Source organism: Schistocerca nitens, chromosome 10, assembly GCF_023898315.1.
Source record: "Schistocerca nitens isolate TAMUIC-IGC-003100 chromosome 10, iqSchNite1.1, whole genome shotgun sequence".
Lineage (NCBI taxonomy): Eukaryota > Metazoa > Arthropoda > Insecta > Orthoptera > Acrididae > Schistocerca > Schistocerca nitens.
This window is the reverse complement of record NC_064623.1, coordinates 114,939,906-114,958,535: the sequence shown is the minus strand read 5'-3', so window position 1 is coordinate 114,958,535 and position 18,630 is coordinate 114,939,906. Positions and strand designations below refer to the sequence as shown.

Sequence of the window (18,630 nt, the reverse complement as noted above, 5' to 3'; positions counted from 1 at the left end):
GACCTCCTTCCATTGTCAGAAGCAGTCAGATTGTGCCAAATCTAGGCTGTATATAGGATACCATATAGTGGCGAACTTCAGTCTCTGAAATCGTGCTGTGGTGGTAATGTCAGGTGTGTGTGGTTTGGCATTGTCACCTTGAAGGAAAGCATTTGCATTTTGCTTTTGGACTCACATTAGTCATCGTACCGAAGCATTCAGTGCTGTGATGTAACTGTCTGAATTGCCTGGTGTTCCATATTAAAGACCAACATTGCTGCCACGGGCTGTTAAACTGTTTGTCACAGAAGTCAGACGTTCCCTCCAAGTTTAAATTCTAGTGGACCAATGGTGCACAGTGCTCTCTTCAACACAGTCACCATAAACAGCTTTCATTTACTGATGAATTTTCACTGGGACGACACATCATGCTGTCAAGACTTCAGTTAAAACATGTTGCATAATTTGGTTTGACTAGCCACCTTCTCAAGGTTCCATTATTTATGCTGTAACACTATTACAGTCCACTGACAAGGTAAAGCCATTACTTTTCCTTGTGAAAAAATCCATTTAATATAATGTATCTACATATCAGTTGACTCTCTTTTGTGACAGTTATAACTTAACGGTTTACTACATAGTGTTCAACCAAGTATATATTTTTCCATTTTTGCACAATATTTAGACCAACCCAGTCATCGTGTTCTGGTGCTGTGAGTTACACCATTATTTGTATTTGCTATCTTGACTCCGACCAGACTGTGAAGTACTGTTATTTATAGCTGATTTCAACTCCCCACTGATGGTCATTCATTTTTCACAGCCTGCACTGTTCCGTGAAAACACGCATTCGCTAAGCACTTCGTAGCTCTGGTGGAGGTGATGGCTGCTAAGATCTTAGCACACTGAATGCCAGAGCCTAAACCTTCTTTCAATTGTAACCTATATCCCAGTTTGTTGGGTTTTCGGATATATTTATTTTTATAGTATCCTCAATTATGCTGTTCCAGAAACTTTTCATTTGCACCACAGTACTGCTTTTGTCATATTTCACTTTGTGGTTATATTTGAGGCAGTACTTTGCAACAGCTGGTCTGCTATGTTGCTTTAGTTGAGGGTGTCACTGATGTTCCGTGTCTCTCTCCTCAACTGTTCTAATAGTCTAAATCACATAATACATGCCACATTTGCACAGAATGTGGTATTCTGTGGCTTTTGGAGACCTAGATTGCCTTTAACATTGCAAAGAAGACTTTATTGATGGCAGCGAAATACACTGAATGCCAGCTTTCCATAGGCATCTACTGGTCTTTCCGAATATTGAGTCGGCATAAGTAAATAAGCGCTTCTTGGCTTCTCTTTATCTTTCTTTTCAACCTCTTTCTCAGGTGTTCTTGATTTTGACTGGAATGCCTGATCAGTTTGATGACCCACTCATTTGTCGTTGCTTTCATTGTCTGAAAGTGTTAGAGCTCTGTAGACGCGAGTCTTTAGTACTGAATTTCTTTGTGGTGGGTGGTAGTGGCTCAATGTTTGGAGACAGAGTGCTTTGTGTGTAGGTGTTCTGCATACACTGTGACGTGTGAATCCATTCACTCTTTTCTTAATTAACACACTGAAGAAAGGTAGAGACTGACGATAGTTCAGTCTAGATGGAGTCCAGGCACCGAGTACATGTCACAGCATGACCGCCAGCACCTGAAGAAGATGACAGTCATCAGGGTGAGGATTCTTCTGGAAAACGTGGAATTCTCAGGGAATTACGTTGTACCTAAAAAAAAAAAAAAAAAAAAAAAAAAAAAAAAAACCACACACACAGGGAAATCTCGCAGAATTTCAGGGGATTCAGTGTTTTCAGGGGATTCAATGTTTTCAACTTATCATTGAAATTTAATTTTATTGAGTTTGATAAATCACGCCTCGACTGACATCTCTGCCCAAACTCTTTGCCTTTACATATGTCTGCTTGTGTCTGTATATGTGCGGACATATATATCTGTGTGTGTGTGTGTGTGTGTGTGTGTGTGTGTGTGTGTGTGTGTGTGTGTGTGTGTGTGTGCACCTCTATTACTGTAATCTGTAATAGAGGTGCATTTCAAGCAGAGAACTGTCGTAGAGTTTCTTTTGGCAGAAAAGCATAGCATTGCAGATATTCATAGTGCAGAATGTCTGCGGAGACGTGGCGGCGAAGCACAGTGCATTATTGTGTGAGGTGTCTGTGATCATCGCAACAAGGTCACATAAATGTGTCGGAGCTACTGCGAACCTGCCAGCCAGCCACACACAGCTGTGACACCTGCAATGTGTTCATCATCACAAAAATACAAACCAACTTCTATTTCTCGATGACAACACAAGTCTTCACACAGGTCTGCGCACATGAGAGAAACTCACAAAACATCTTTGGACTGTTCTTCCTCATCCACCCTACAACCCAGATCCTGCACCTTTCGACTTCCTTCTGTTTGGCCCAATGAAGTACGCGCTATGTTGGAAGCAGTCCATAAAGGATGGGGACGTTATTGATGCAGCAAGATATCTGCTTTGACATCGACCAGTAGAGTGGTGCCATGCAGGCATACAGGCCCTCCCAGTAGGGTAGCATAAGGCATTTGGTCGGAACAGAGATTATGTTGTAAAATAGGGTTTGGCAGCCAAAAGAGTGAGGAATAGTATGGTGTCTCACCACTTGCACACAATCTCACCACTCCCACCCCTTTTACACTGAAGTTCTGAGGGGTCTATTTTTTCTGTCATCTGCCTCCCCCCACCCCAACCCCCTCCCAAAGTGGAAATGCAAACCGATCTGACAGCCTGGAAGTCCGCTATTAATCAATCATGCTGAGAGAACCTGATATATCAAATGCTGGAATGTGTTCTGATCACTGTACAGGTTCGAACGAGGGCTCTGGATGCCGTTACGCAGCTCTATGAGCGTGGGGAACTGCGATCAATCATCGAGGAGTACGCAATGCTGTACTTGAGCTTCCTCCGCCTACCGAGCCCACCTGATGTGCTGTTCGGACCGGACCGCGGCCGCCAGAAGTCGACAATACCTGTAATAGAGTGCCGAAGTACGACCGGTGAAGTTGCAGCGACTCCCTGGAGCGAGGAGGCCGTGCGTGCCTGCCTGTACCTGTACCTCGCACTGCTGCCGCTCAATGAGGAGATGATTCACGAGTGAGTGGCTGGCAAAGCTGCCTTTTGTGACTGCTCAGTACTTCGGCAAGCCCTGAGGGAAGAGCATACATTTGTATCAATACGTGCTAGTGTTTCTTATCCTGTAGTTTCCTTATTCGTGGATAGTACACAGCAGATAAAATCCCATGTTCTTTCTATAGAGTATAAACTTGGTGTTGTTCTCTACATATTCATTTACCCTTTAGTGAGACAAATTTCTTCTGGTGACGGACAACTTGGCAGAAACCTCGGCTCGAGAAATCTGTATTTTCACTGTTCAGGAAATGTTTGCACATTGATAGCCACATTGCCGTCATTGTGCAAATGCCTGCCATAAAATGGTCTCTTCATCTGAGGAAAGGTAAAGCAGTCCTGGAAAATGCATTGGGTGAGGCAGTTTGATAGCCCAAAGAAGGGGTGTGTGTGTGTGTGTGTGTGTGTGTGTGTGTGTGTCTGTGTGTGTGTGTGTGTGTGTGTGTGTGTGTGTGTGTGTTCCTGTACATAATGAGATAGGGGTTGTTGTGGAGCAAAGGCAGATTGCTGCAATGCTTCATCTTGAGAATTTGATGTTAGGCCCCTGTGATGATGAGCATAAACTATTAGCAGCACCATGTGGCAGTCCCGAAAACACTTACTAACCTAGGCCAACAATGGTTTGGATTTGCTCTTTCACGATGGTGAATCCACACATTTCCACTGCCTGCTTTGCTCCTTTGTCTCAGGGTCGTAACGGTACACCCAGCACTTGTCCATGGTGATTAAGTGGCTAAAGAAGTCATCTGGACTGGCTTTACATGCCTGCAATGTTCAAGTTGCTGTTCAGTGGGCTTTTTCATTGAGTGTGAGCATTTGTGTAGCATACAAAAAAAAGTTAATTATATAACTAATTTTTCAAGATTACTAAAAATTTTACTACCCTTAGTTCTTAAGTCTCTTTCTTTTCATTCCTTCCCATTACAGTGGACTATGCCAAATATACACCTTCTTTAACTGTTCCTTTGGGTGGAATAGTCCTGTGATCAAACCTTGTTGCAGATTCAATCTTTTTTTCATCCAGTTATGTAAAAAATTAAATTACAGATTTTTGCAGGCAACTCGACATCAACAGTTAGTACCTACTCAGTATTGTGAAAAGGAAAGTTGCTACTCACTGTATAGCAGAGATGCTGAGTCGCACAACAAAAAGATTGTCACAAATGTAGCTTTCGACCAGTGAGGCCTTAATCAAAATTAGACGACAAGCGCACACGCACACGCACACGCGCACACACACACACACACACACACACACACACACACACACACAACTGCAGTCTCAGGCAACTGAGGCCTCAATTGCCTGAGGCTGCAGTGGTGTGTGTGAGTTGCATTTGCACGAGTGTGTATGTGTGTGCTTGTAATCTAATTTTGAGAAAAGCGTCACTGGCCGAAAGCTACATTTGTGCCAGTCTTTTTGTTGTGCCTATCTGCAACTCAGCATCTCCGCTATATGGTGAGTAGCAACTTTCCTTTTCACAATATTGTTACAGTCCATCCTGGATTTTCCATTGTTTGATTGATATTACCTACTCAGTGTGTTAATTTAACTGAGATTTAAAAGTTTTGTTCAAGTTCTTAAGTTTTGCTTGAAATTAGTGTCTTGGCAAATAAGTATCTTAGGAAACATTGGCACTTGATTGCTTACTCATTAGTTAAACGTGAACAACTATAGACACTGGGATTTGAAACTCTAAAAATTATTGCCTTGAGGTGTAGTGTTCAGTATAGTTAAGATCCTCTTTACTTTTTTCCTTCCACCTGTACTCATGTTGCAATTAAGAATTGTTACACCACATTTGTACTATCCACCAAGCAACTTGTGAAATTGATTTCAGAAATCGTACATTAATTGAACTACATCGACTAAGCTAACGTCCATTGTTCAGTTATATCTATGCTTTGGATCTCTGTGCATCTCCAAGGCAGACTGTCAATGCGTGGAATTTTTATTCCCTTTTCTGAGCAGGTAGTTTCTCTCTTGAAGTCACTCGAACACCATCACATCTTGAAGACAATCATCAGCATTAGATATCACTCACCACATGAAATTAAAAATAACATACACACAAATATTTGTGCCTTTACATTCGGTACCTTATTTCATAATTTTTAGTTGGGAGACTCATCGCTGGTAAGAAGATATGGAGATGTGTGTTGTTTCTCTGGAAGGATATGTATCACCACAGCCTTGAAGAGTAGTCCTTCAATAAGCAAGAAGAGTGCAGCATTAAGATCATATAATATGAGGAAGACAAGGCTGTGGTAGCAGATGCAGAACTACACTCTCGAGGTTCTGCGTTCAGTGCCAGACAAGTGGAGACTATTCCCCCCCCCCCCCCCCCCCCCCAGGACAGCTCCACTCAGCTTGCTATGAAATGAGCGCTGGGGTCCTTTCCTTGAGGCAAAATAGGGCAAGGGCACCAGGCTACCAAGCTGCAGCAAAAAAAAAAAAAAAAAAAAAAAAATGCTGTACTCTACCTGCAGTCAGACCAGTAGCCCAGCCATACGCTTATACCACAAAATAACAATTTAAAAAATCAAGAAGAACCATGCAAATAATTCCTAAGTCAGAGAACTAGAGCCACTTTTGTTCGCCTTGAGTAATATTTTGAAATTGGTGAAAACCTGTTCTCTTATAATACTAAGGTAAGAAAGGCATGAAATGCTAAATGCCAAATAGTATGAACTCTTAACAGAATAAGTAGGTCATATTAGGAACTATTTAAATGATTTTATCAAGATTAACAAAGAATTGGTCTGATGGAGGTTGTCAGCAAGTAGCCAACTGAGAGGTAACATCTACACTGGATCCACATTTGCATTAATACTCAACAAAGTACACAAGTGCACTCCTCCCCACTTCTGCTTGACTTGTAATCCGTTTGTGAGAAGAATGAGTGTTGACAAACGTCTGTGTGAGTTCATATCTCTGATTTTGCTGTCATGGTCTTTTGTGATGTATAAGGGGATAAGTAATGCTATGTTTATTGGTTTGTAAAGTGGATAATGCAAAAATTAATGCTATGCTTTATTTTGTCTGTAGTGTGCTTGCGTGGGGAGGGGGGGGGGGGGGGGGGGGAGATAGTGATATATGGAAACTATTTGCAGTGCCTGCTTGCAGACTGGCCAGAGTGTACGTGCAGACGGCAGCGGACATGAAGCGAACCATCCTGCGCTTGCTGGAGCAGCCGGTCAGAGGGATGGGCATGGACTCCCCGCAGCTGCTCCGGCTGGTGGAGGAGTGCCCCAAGGGTGCCGAGACGCTCGTCACCCGCGTCATCCACATCCTCACCGAAAAGAGTTAGTGCAGAATCTTTAACTTCTCACTGTCTGTTGTCGAATGTGCTAGTGTAGACTGTGTGACTTGTTGTGTTTGTTGTGGTCTTGAGTCTAAAGTCTTCTTTCGTGCAGTTCTCCTAGTTCGTCTGTTTTGTGAACCTCTTCATTCTGTCATAATCAGTACAACTTGCAGATCACAAACTTTATCTTGGCCCCTCTGGGATTTTTGAAAGTCAGCTGACTGCACTGGAATGTTTACACTTGTTGCCAATCTTGGCTGTGTAACAGTATTGTACGATGGTGGTCTAATAAGTACCCGGCCTGACCAAGAGATGGCAGTCATTGTTGAAAAATATCTCTGGATTAGAAAGTATACGATCTATGAAGCATATGTTTAAAGTTTGAAAATGCCACATTGTTTAGTATTTGTTTGGCACCCATCAATAGTGAACATTGTGAGTGAACTTGTGGAAATGGACAAAATTGCTCATCATTATGTGATACAATATTTTCTTTTGAAAGGCCTTGGTACAACCGATATTAAAGCTGAGGTAGATTCTGCTTTGGTATAGTGTGCTCCTTCATTGACAACAGTAAAATATTGGCTAGCTGAGTTCAGACGATGTGTACGAGCTGTTAAGACGAGCATCGCAGGAGTCGACCAAATGAGGTGACGGCTCCAGAAATTGTGAAGAAACTCCACAAAGCGGTACTGGATGATCGTCAACTGAAAGTGCACGAGCTAGCAGACATAGCAGTCATTTCAAAAATTGTGGTACATCGCATATTATTTCAAAATTTGGTTATGAGAAAACTGTCTGCAATGTTTGAGCCGCTTTTGCTCTCAATTGAGCTAAAACAGTGTCGTGAAGATGTTTCAATTGGGTGTTTAGCGAATTTTCACAGCAACAAAGCTGTTTTTGTACCCTCCCTCCCTCCCTCCCCCCCCCCCCCTTTCCCCGTTTCATAACCATGGATGAAACATGGGTCCACCATTTCACACCCGAAAGAAAAGAACAATCAAAACAGTGGACTCCAAAAAAGGCTAATACCGTTTAGTCTGCAGGCAAGGTCATGGCGTCGTTTTTTTTGGAATGTGCGTGAGATAATTTCCATTGACTACCTTGACAATGGAAAAATTATCAACAGCGAGTATTATGCGGACTTATTGCAACGTTTGCCGAAGAAATCGAGCAAAAATTGCCCATTTGGCCAAGAAGAAAGTGTTGTTTCTTCAGGACAATGCACCATCTCACAAGTCCATTATTGCAATGGCCAAAATTAATGGATTAAATGCTTGTGAATACATTGTGGGAGTACACAGTGATCAACGTTATTACAAATATTTACTATCAAAAACAGTCTTGATCACAAATTATTTATTCCGGTGACCGGTTTCGACCACAACTGTGTTCTTGTTCAGACCAATGAGTAAGAACATCCTCCTGGTGGTTCTTACTCATTGGTCGGAAGATGACCACAGTTGTGGTCGAAACCAGTCACCAGAATAAATAATTTGTGATCAAGACTGTTTTTGATAGTAAGTAATGGATTAAAGTTTGAATTGCTACCTCATGCACCCTATTCACCAGATTTAGCCCCCTCGGAATAATTTCTGTCACCAAACTTGAAAAAATGTCTCGAAGGTTGAAGATTTTCAACAAATTAAGATGTTATGTCGGCAGTTAATGGCTGTTTTGAGGAGTTAGACAGTTCTCATTATTAAAAGGATATTGAACTTATTGAATATCACTGGGAAAAATGTCTAGAGCTGAAAGGAAATTATGTTGCAAAATAAATGGGACCACACTTGTATGCTGTAGCAGTAAGTAGCCATTGTGAATGTAGTGTTCATCCTTGTGCAGTGTTGTGACTAGTGACTGTTGATAATGAATGAAGAGGCTCTATCTCAGAGGTTCCCAAACTTTTGTCACGCCCCCTTCTGCCGAAAAGAAAACTTACGTCCCCCCCCCCCCCATAAAAAATATAGACTTTTTATTAATTATCAAGAAACTATTGAACAATTTGTGATGGTGACGTCATGTAACATGGTGGGCTGTTAATGTATCGAGTCGCAGTTATTACGTCATCAGTCTAGTCTAGTGATTATAAGCCACTCCGAAAGTAAAGAAAGTCCTTGGTAAACAAGGAAAAATATTTGCGACCTTTGCAGATTAGTGGATGCGAGCTATTATTTTAAGTTGAGTGTAGCTTATTACTATCAAAAATAGTCACTCAGTCACGGTGTTAACGAACATCCCTGATATGTACACCTATAGCGCTCCCCATTGTCATTGCGCATAGGCCCAGTTCCCAGAACCAGACAAAAAATAAAAAATTAGTTTTACGCAATAATCGTGCAGACTACACAGAACTTTAAAAAATATGAATAAAACAACTTCCTTACCTTGATTACATTCCCTTGCTGCACACCATTTCTTCACCCGTATACGATTTTAGGACTACTCTTCGCTTTCCATATCTAGGATAAACTTTCGCTGTGTCTTCATCCGGAAGAAATACTATTATTAGTTGAAATAACATACCACACGTAACATCAGAATCCATAAGGATCACACACAGTATTTATATTTAAATCAGATTCACTATGTTTATTTTATATTGTTTCTTCGAAATAGTTTTTTATAATTTTACAGTATTACCTACATGTAAGGATAGTTAGGATGAAAATAACAAGTTCTCTTATAATGTGACGTATTTATTATAAAAATATTATTTCCACACACACATGGCAAGAAACAAACAAATAAATCAATGTGAAGGATGAGCTTGAATATTTTTTACAAGATTTTGAATTCTTGGCTGAATAGTAGAAACTGCGCAACGTAAATCATTGGCAATACTGAGTTTGCTTCAAAGCTTATTTTTTATTGCCACTACCACTGAAAATGCTCTTTAGCACAAATAAGTGCTTGAAAATGGTAAATACAGTTTCAGTGCTTGTTCTGCTGTGCTGGGATACACCGTGAGATATTTCACCCAAAATAATGGCTTATCCATCTTCTCAAAGTCATACTTCACTGCAGAATCATTTTTAATTTCTAAGACTTCCTCTTGTAGTCTATCTGGCAAAACATCCACGTCAACGTGAACTGGATCCGTCGTTAACCTATAATAAATTTTATCATCACAACTGTTAGGGAGGTATCGTTCGAATTCATCAGTGAGGTGCTGCAAATGGTTTGATATTTTACTCTTAGTATCAGTATCCTTAAAATCGTTTTGAAATCGGGCTTCTTCCAGGCTTCCGAACAATCTGGGAAAGCAGGAATAATTGCAGGCTAAAATTTTACGTTTCCATAGTTGAAACTTATCTCTAAACGCTTTGATGGCATCCCGATGAAAAATTGTTTGACTCTCCACCTTGTAATTTCAAATTCAATGTGTTTAAAGATTCGAAAATATCTGACAGATAAGCCAATGCAACATGAACACCGGGCTTTCTAAATTCCACATACAATTCAGTTTCTTTGTTATTTTCCACAAACTGCATCACTTCGTCTCGAAGCTCAAATAATCTTCCTAGCATATTTCCTTTTGAGAGCCAGCGTACTTCTGTATGAAGTACTGTACTCGGAACGAACACTTGTACTAGTTTCGCATTCACGTCGTGCACATTTTTCTGGTGTCCAAATTACGAACCTGCCAGTTCATTTGAAGAGTATTAAAGTCACTGTAATCGCATCACATGGGGATCCGCGGGTTGACAGGGTAATAAAACGGCATTTTTGCAATTACGCGGTATAAGTGATTATTACTCTGATGAACATAGCCTACTACGGCTAAAAGTTATAACACGATTACGTTCAGTTCATGTGTACAAATGTACGGAATAGTTAATACCTGACTTTTCTGTTTTCCAATTGCCAGCAGTAAGTTGTTTACAAATCTGATATATTAGAATTAATGCATATCGCCTTAGTAATTTTGAGAGTTTCTGTGTTTGACATTCTAAACGTGTCATTCTGAGCGTGATCTTCAAAAGCTGTATGTTCTAGGATAGGTTATTGAGATAGGATTGCGGGAAGTGGGACGCCAAACGATTGCATTTAGCACCGTAATCTATCATTAATACCTGCACATCCATTTTTATTAAAATATCGATATTAAAAAGAAATATTAGGTTTATACCACTAACTCCACCCCTCCTTGCAACATCATCACCCCTCCCCAGGGGGGCGCGCCCCCCAGTTTGGGAACCTCTGCTCTTCCTGGTCCTTCTAGCAACTTGCCATTGACTTTTGTGTCAGTTCTGTGACGTGTTAACCCATTAAATGTTTGTTTCTTTTCTAAGCTAGAAGGTAGCTGCTCTGAGAGGAGGTGATGTGCAGTCTGTACACCCACTCGAATCTGCTTACTGTAGTCAAGTATTGGTATATCTTTACAATTTTTGGTCCCTCACATTTCCCTCCATTACCAAATTCTGATCCCTTGATGCCTCAGGCTATGGTTTCTTTCTTCAGTTTGATTCTGTACCTTATATCTTCGCATCAAATCTTCAGCATTCTCCAAAAACTTGTATTCTCTTGTTGTCTGCAGTGTTTATTGTCCACATTTCACTTCCATACAAGGCTATGCTCCAAACAGATACCTGCAAAAAGCTTTCTAACACTTAAATTTAAATTTGATGTTGCCAGTCCACATTTTGTATCCTATCTACTTCAGCCACAATCAGTTACTTTCTTGCTTTACAGTTATTTTTCTGCCAAAGTAACAAAAGAGTACTACTACTTTTAGTGCCTAATTCCCTAATAAAATTTGGCCAGCATCAACTTAAAAAGTACTCTACCAACTGAACTACCCAAGCACGACTCACGACCCATCCTCGCAGCTTTACTTGAACCAGTACCTTGTCTCCTACCTTCCAAACTTCACAGGAGTTTCGCAGGAGAGGTTCTGTGAAGTTTGGAAGGAGATGAGGTACTGGCAGAAGTAAATCTGTGGGGACAGGTTGTAAGTCGTGCTTGGGTAGCTCAGTTGGTAGAGCACATGCCCACGAAAGGCAGAGGTCCTGAGTTTGAGTCTCAGTCTGACACACAGTTTTGATCCACCAGAAAGTTTCACTTATGTGGTTGCTTCACAGTTATCTGTTGCAGTTACTGCAGTGGCTTTATCACCGATCTCTTCCTGTGCTAGCACTTGGCCAATGCGACCTTCCAGGGAGTTGGTGTGTTGTACCTCAGCTGCATCTGTGGTCCAATTGAATTACGCTAAGAGCAAACTTACTCACTTTGGTCTTTCCTCCCACACAACAGAAAATATCATATATCATGAAACAGAATAAAAAGAATGCAAAGTAGTACTTACAAAATTTTATACTGGAAAAACACCAAATAGTGAAGAAGCATTCGGACATTTGTTCAGTGAAAATATGATTTCAGCACACACTTTATACATTCTAAAATATGTGTTCCCCCTGGTTAAGACTTGTCAGGTAATTCTGTATCAGTTTTTATTCCTTTGGTTATGTTTTATGATATACAGGGTGTTACAAAAAGGTACGGCCAAACTTTCAGGAAACATTCCTCACACACAAATAAAGAAAAGATGTTATGTGGACATGTGTCCGGAAACGCTTAATTTCCATGTTAGAGCTCATTTTAGTTTCGTCAGTATGTACTGTACTTCCTCGATTCACCGCCAGTTGGCCCAATTGAAGGAAGGTAATGTTGACTTCGGTGCTTGTGTTGACATGTGACTCATTGCTCTACAGTACTAGCATCAAGCACATCAGTACGTAGCATCAACAGGTTAGTGTTCATCACGAACGTGGTTTTGCAGTCAGTGCAATGTTTACAAATGCGGAGTTGGCAGATGCCCATTTGATGTATGGATTAGCACGGGGCAATAGCCGTGGTGCGGTACGTTTGTATCAAGACAGATTTCCAGAACGAAGGTGTCCCGACAGGAAGACGTTCGAAGCAATTGATCGGCGTCTTAGGAAGCACGGAACATTCCAGCCTATGACTCGCAACTGGGGAAGACCTAGAGCGATGAGGACACCTGCAATGGACGAGGCAATTCTTCGTGCAGTTGACGATAACCCTAATGTCAGCTTCAGAGAAGTTGCTGCTGTACAAGGTAACGTTGACCACGTCACTGTATGGAGAGTGCTACGGGAGAACCAGTTGTTTCCGTACCTTTGCACAGCGTGTGCAGGCACTATCAGCAGCTGATTGGCCTCCACGGGTACACTTCTGCGAATGGTTCATCCAACGATGTGTCAATCCTCATTTCAGTGCAAATGTTCTCTTTACGGATGAGGCTTCATTCCAATGTGATTAAATTGTAAATTTTCACAATCAACATGTGTGGGCTGACGAGAATCCGCACGCAATTGTGCAATCACGTCATCAACACAGATTTTCTGTGAACGTTTGGGCAGGCATTGTTGGTGATGTCTTGATTGGGCCCCATGTTCTTCCACCTACGCTCAATGGAGCACGTTATCATGATTTCATACGGGATACTCCACCTGTGCTGCTAGAACATGTGCCTTTACAAGTGGTTCATGCACGATGGAGCTCCTGCACATTTCAGTCTAAGTGTTCGTACGCTGCTCAACAACAGATTCGGTGACCGATGGATTGGTAGAGGCGGACCAATTCCATGGCCTCCACGCTCTCCTGACCTCAACCCTCTTGACTTTCATTTATGGGGGCATTTGAAAGCTCTTGTCTACGCAACCCCGGTACCAAATGTAGAGACTCTTCGTGCTCGTATTGTGGACGGCTGTGATACAATATGCCATTCTCCAGGGCTGCATCAGCGCATCAGTGATTCCATGCGACGGAGGGTGGATGCATGTATCCTTGCTAACGGAGGACATTTTGAACATTTCCTGTAACAAAGTGTTTGAAGTCACGCCGGTATACTCTGTTGCTGTGTGTTTCCATTCCATGATTAATGTGATTTGAAGAGAAGTAATAAAATGAGCTCTAACATGGAAAGTAAGTGTTTCCGGACACATGTCCACATAACATATTTTCTTTCTTTGTGTGTGAGGAATGTTTCCTGAAAGTTTGGCCGTACCTTTTTGTAACACCCTGTATGTGATACTCTCACCCCTGTATGATGCAAAATTTTGACATGTATGTTTCTAAGTTTGTAGTTATCGCTTTTACACCATTTTCAGGTTAAATGTTGACAACCCCCCCCCCCCCCCTGCCCCTCCAAAGAAGATGGGTTTACATCTGTTGAAAGCATGGTAAAAGATTGAATATTGAATAAAACCATATTTTGTTGCAAATTGTTGGCTGCTTTGGATTCATTTACTGATCTCTAACTGTTGCTGAGGTACAGCCAGGTTAAAAATATTTTTAAAAACATTTCATCAATATGTACACCCAAAATATTTAACATTCTACTCTGTTTACTAATCCTGTTCACAGGCTACATTTATTGTTTCTTATTGTTCTATTTCTTGTACAATATAGTGTGTGGTAATTGCATTTTTAAATAAATGATTTATCCGATCCTATGGTGAGAGACTGAGCCCTGATATTATTTTTGCTGACTGCATCTTGTTTCATTTTAATGCATTGTATGCTGATGATGTGGCCTCTTATTTTCAGCACCGCCAAGTGCAGAGCTGGTGGCTCGTGTTCGAGAATTGTACCACACCCGCGTGTCAGATGTGAGATTCCTGATTCCTGTTCTGAATGGTCTCAGCAAGAAGGAAGTGATCGCTGCTCTGCCCAAGCTCATCAAACTCAACCCTGTTGTTGTCAAGGAGGTTTTCAACAGGTTACAAGTTTGAAAACTAATAATTGACGTTATTTTAGCATTCCCATTGCTTCAAAATATATTGAAAATTAATAATTCTATGAAAAATATTTAGCTACCAAATGTAATGGTACAAAACCCATATCTTAACACCATATGCCTGTGCTTGAATTGGCAGTGTTAACACGTTCAACAGTGGCCTCTTCACACCTGCTACTTGGCCGTGAAATGACATCATTCTGTGTTGCTTCTAAATGACATTGCAAAATACAGAAATGTGATAGGAACATGATTCTTGCACCATTTAAAAGGGAAAAACACACACACACACACACACACACACACACACACACACACATACACATATGCACACACAAGAGGAAACAGCTACTACAGATGGTGGCTGATGGTAGTCTGTACCATTGTCTGAATAGAGAAAGAACGTGTAAATCAATTCTCTCAAGTCCAAATGGAAATGAAGATGTGAGCATTGCTTATAGTACAAAACACTAGAATGAACTACTCAATTTACAGACAACAGAAACACAGACGTACTCTATTCATCAGTGGTACTGTCATCTGAAGAGAAAGAATCTTCTCTGTCAGTATCTTGTTTCTGATCCTGGATCTCCATGTAAAATATCCAAGATCTCTGTCTCTATCAGCTTGCTACACACTACTTTTACCTTCATAAACATCAGTGAATGAACTACAGATGTGTCTGTCATACTTCTTCCAATTGCCACTATGTTTAGAAAATTGGTAAGTGTAGTCTTCTGGGAGCAGAACAAGGTACTACCTCCACATTATGTGATGAAATAGCTTCCATGCCGTGCTAAATGACATTCAAGGAGTCGATAGGCACTAGCCCGTAAGGGATACATTGGGTGGTTGTAAACTGCCAAGGCAAGTGTGCACGTATGGCTTATGGACGCCGTAGTAACTGTTAAAGAAATAATAGGCTATTTTTTTACATTCCGAATTTACACTGATATTTGGTGCAGGATTAACAAGTCAGGTATTTTTGTTCATAACTTGACACCATTTGATTCAATCTTTTTAATGTCATAAGTAGGTGAAAATCTGTCATAAATATTCTAAAATGTTAACCATGTACTTAATGCTCATTAAAATGCCAAATTCCTGAAAAGCCTACTGTTAGAATGAAAAAATATACACATATCGGGATGTTCGCTAAACAGTTCTCAGATACTGCATGAAGTGGTTGCGAACAGTTAAATTTCAGTCTGAGTGAAACATGGTTGGAAGTGGAGTTCATGTCCTTGTTTGGCAATCCAATTTATATTATCTGTGGTTTCAGTGTGTCACTTCAGCAAAGTTATCTGATGGTTCCTACCAAAGGCCACCAAATCCATCCTTCGGCATCTTTTTTCACCTGAACTATCTACTCTCAAGTCATCCTCTTTTCTTACTTCATAACTTTATTTTTCACCTGTATAAACATTGCTCACCAGTTACACTAGGGATTTAGAACATAGACTTGCAACATAACTTTTACTTTCTGTTCAGAGAAATCAATTTTTATTTGCTGTTATTGATTATAGATGGTTCCAAACTTTCCTGAGATATGTAGAAGGGATACGTGTGTGTTTCGAAATGTCTCAAAAATGCACGTATTTTGGCATATGCCGTCAAAAGTGATTGACATCTAAAAGGAGTAGTTCACTTGAGAAATCATTTCATAAATATAAAGATTATTTGTTGGTATGTAAAGCTAAGTGAAATGGTGCGGCACTGGACTTTTATTCCTGTCTGCTGATCTAGCATCATGTGTTCTCTGGATTCCCAGAATAATTAACATTAATGTCGGGGTTGCTCCCTAAAGTAGGCCTTTTTGTCCTTGTTCAGTTCTTAGTATCGGATTGTTGTGCTGTCATGGAGATATTAAATTCCTTATTTTCAGAACATAATTTGAGTGAGTTATGATGATCTCTAATGTGTTCAGTATCCTGCAATGTGCATAATTTTCACCACCCCTTAAGAGTGAGACCAAACTTTAGATAATAAAGTATGTGAAGATAGTGAAGTACTTGGTCAACATGAGATTCAACACTAACATTTCACACATCAGTACCACAGCTAGGATGATATCTACAATCAGTTGCATTATTAGAGTTTATGTGCTGAGTAATGTTATTGTCCATTTGATGTGCGTATTGGGTACTTCACTCTAAAATTGATGAGTTAGGTACTTTTCATTCACACTGTTGTTCTACAATTGTTGCATTCACACTGTTGTTCTACAATTGTTGGAGGCGCATTTTTGTTCAATTCACTTGCAGTGGTATGTACTCCAATTGTAGGAATTTTCATACATTTGTGTTCAAATGTACGAACGTAACTTTCCCAAAAGTGGGACTTGAGGAGCAAGATAGTCCATTTTGTTAGAATTTTACCAACGCTGGTCCTCTAATACCACTGCTATTAAGACTATACTGTGTGGGGGTCAGCAATATTATTATGTTTTCATAATTTGGATCCTTTGCATAAATGTGGAACGTAGCTTGCCACTGTCACTGGACTTGTCCTGTAAACAGCATTAATATGAAGGCATGAATCACTATCCTTCATCAGGCAACACTTTTTAATGACACCCTAGCTCACTGAGTTCACTATTATTTTCAGAATGTTGTTTTTTTTGGTACGTGGATTTAGTTTGATGTCATTTAAGATTACTCACTGCTGCATTCACAGTTTTCCGGGACAGATAAAAATGAAGTAAAACTTTTGTTTCAGGTTGCTCGGCACACATACGGAATCGCCTAGTCACATGTCTCCACTTACACCAGCTGAATTGCTCATAGCTCTGCACAGCATAGATCCTTCAAAGTGTGAACTAAAGACTGTGATAAAGGGTGAGTATCTGCTCCATTTAGGTATCTCTTCTGTGTCTAGTATTTGACTAACTCATGCCAAGCCACAGTGCTACAGCTATCTCAATATTCAATATCTGCTGTGTATATCTACATGTACACATACCGTTGTACACTGTAAGCCACTGTATGGTGTGTTTTCAAAGGTATACGGTGTTCCCCTCCCTGCGCCATTCTGATTTGGTACCCAGAAAATGGATTGTTGGTGCCCCTCTGTATAAAACCAAATTTCTCTTAATTTTTCCCTTGTGGTCATTATGGATTATACAGTCAGGTGGAAAAGGGGGGGGGGGGGGGGAGGAGATGTAATGTTCTTCTTTACTCATATTGAATGTGCACTCTTACATTTTGAGACAAAGGTTCTTCACAACGGGCAGTGCTTTTCCATAGTGTAATCATTAAATTGACTTGGTAAGGGTCCCAGACTGCAAAGGAAGCAACCACACGGATTGAGGCGCTATGTCACAGATTGCGTGGCCCCTCCCGCCAGAGGCAAGAGTTCTCCGTCAGGCATGGGTGTGTTTGCTGTTCTTAGCATTAGTCAGTTTAAATAGTGTGCAAGTCTAGGGACCGATGACCTCAGCAATTTGGTCCCTTAGGAATACGCGCTGCGAAACAATACTCCATATGAACCTTCCTGGCAGATTAAAACTGTGTGCCCGACCGAGACTCGAACTCGGGACCTTTGCCTTTCGCGGGCAAGTGCTCTACCATCTGAGCTACCGAAGCACGACTCACGCCTGGTACTCACAGCTTTACTTCTGCCAGTATCTCATCTCCTACCTTCCAAACTTTACAGAAGCTCTCCTGTACAGTTTGGAAGGTAGGAGATGAGATACTGGCAGAAGTAAAGCTGTGAGTACTGGGCGTGAGTCGTGCTTCAGTAGCTCAGATGGTAGAGCACTTGCACGCGAAAGGCAAAGGTCCTGAGTTCGAGTCTCGGTCGGGCACACAGTTTTAATCTGCCAGGAAGTTTCATATCAGCGCACACTCCGCTGCAGAGTGAAAATCTCATTCTGGAAACATCCCCCAGGCTGTGGCTAAGCCATGTCTCCGCAGTATCCTTTCTTTCAGGAGTGCTAGTTCTGCAAGGATCGCAGGAGAGCTTCTGTAAAGTTTGGAAGGTAGGAGATGAGATACTGGCAGAAGTAAAGCTGTGAGTACCAGGCGTGAGTCGTGCTTCGGTAGCTCAGATGGTAGAGCACTTGCCCGCGGAAGGCAAAGGTCCCGAGTTCGAGTCTCGGTTGGGCACACAGTTTTAATCTGCCAGGAAGTTTCATGTCAGCGCACACTCCGCTGCAGAGTGAAAATCTCATTCTGGAATACTCCATATGTTGTCAAACAAGGGATATGTAAACAATCCCCAATGTGGATGAATTACATCTGTAACACTCCTGTTCACCTAGTTGTAATTTTTCATGTGTCCAAAACTGCTGCACAGGTCAGTCTTATCACAAAATGTGTGTGCCTGTGCTTATCTATATTAATTGAAACTTAAGGATGTGGACAATTA

The 18,630-nt window shown here is 41.1% G+C and overlaps 1 protein-coding gene across 1 annotated transcript in view; it reads left to right on the top strand.

The window, feature by feature from the left end:
- The window catches only part of LOC126210232 (symplekin), a 114,273-nt gene that overhangs the window by 80,293 nt on the left and 15,350 nt on the right, over positions 1-18,630 (top strand). The window contains exons 14-17 of the mRNA XM_049939420.1: positions 2,873-3,159; positions 6,320-6,498; positions 14,073-14,244; positions 16,981-17,099. Coding sequence (XP_049795377.1) covers positions 2,873-3,159; positions 6,320-6,498; positions 14,073-14,244; positions 16,981-17,099 — 757 coding nt within the window. The remainder of the gene's footprint in view (positions 1-2,872; positions 3,160-6,319; positions 6,499-14,072; positions 14,245-16,980; positions 17,100-18,630) is intronic.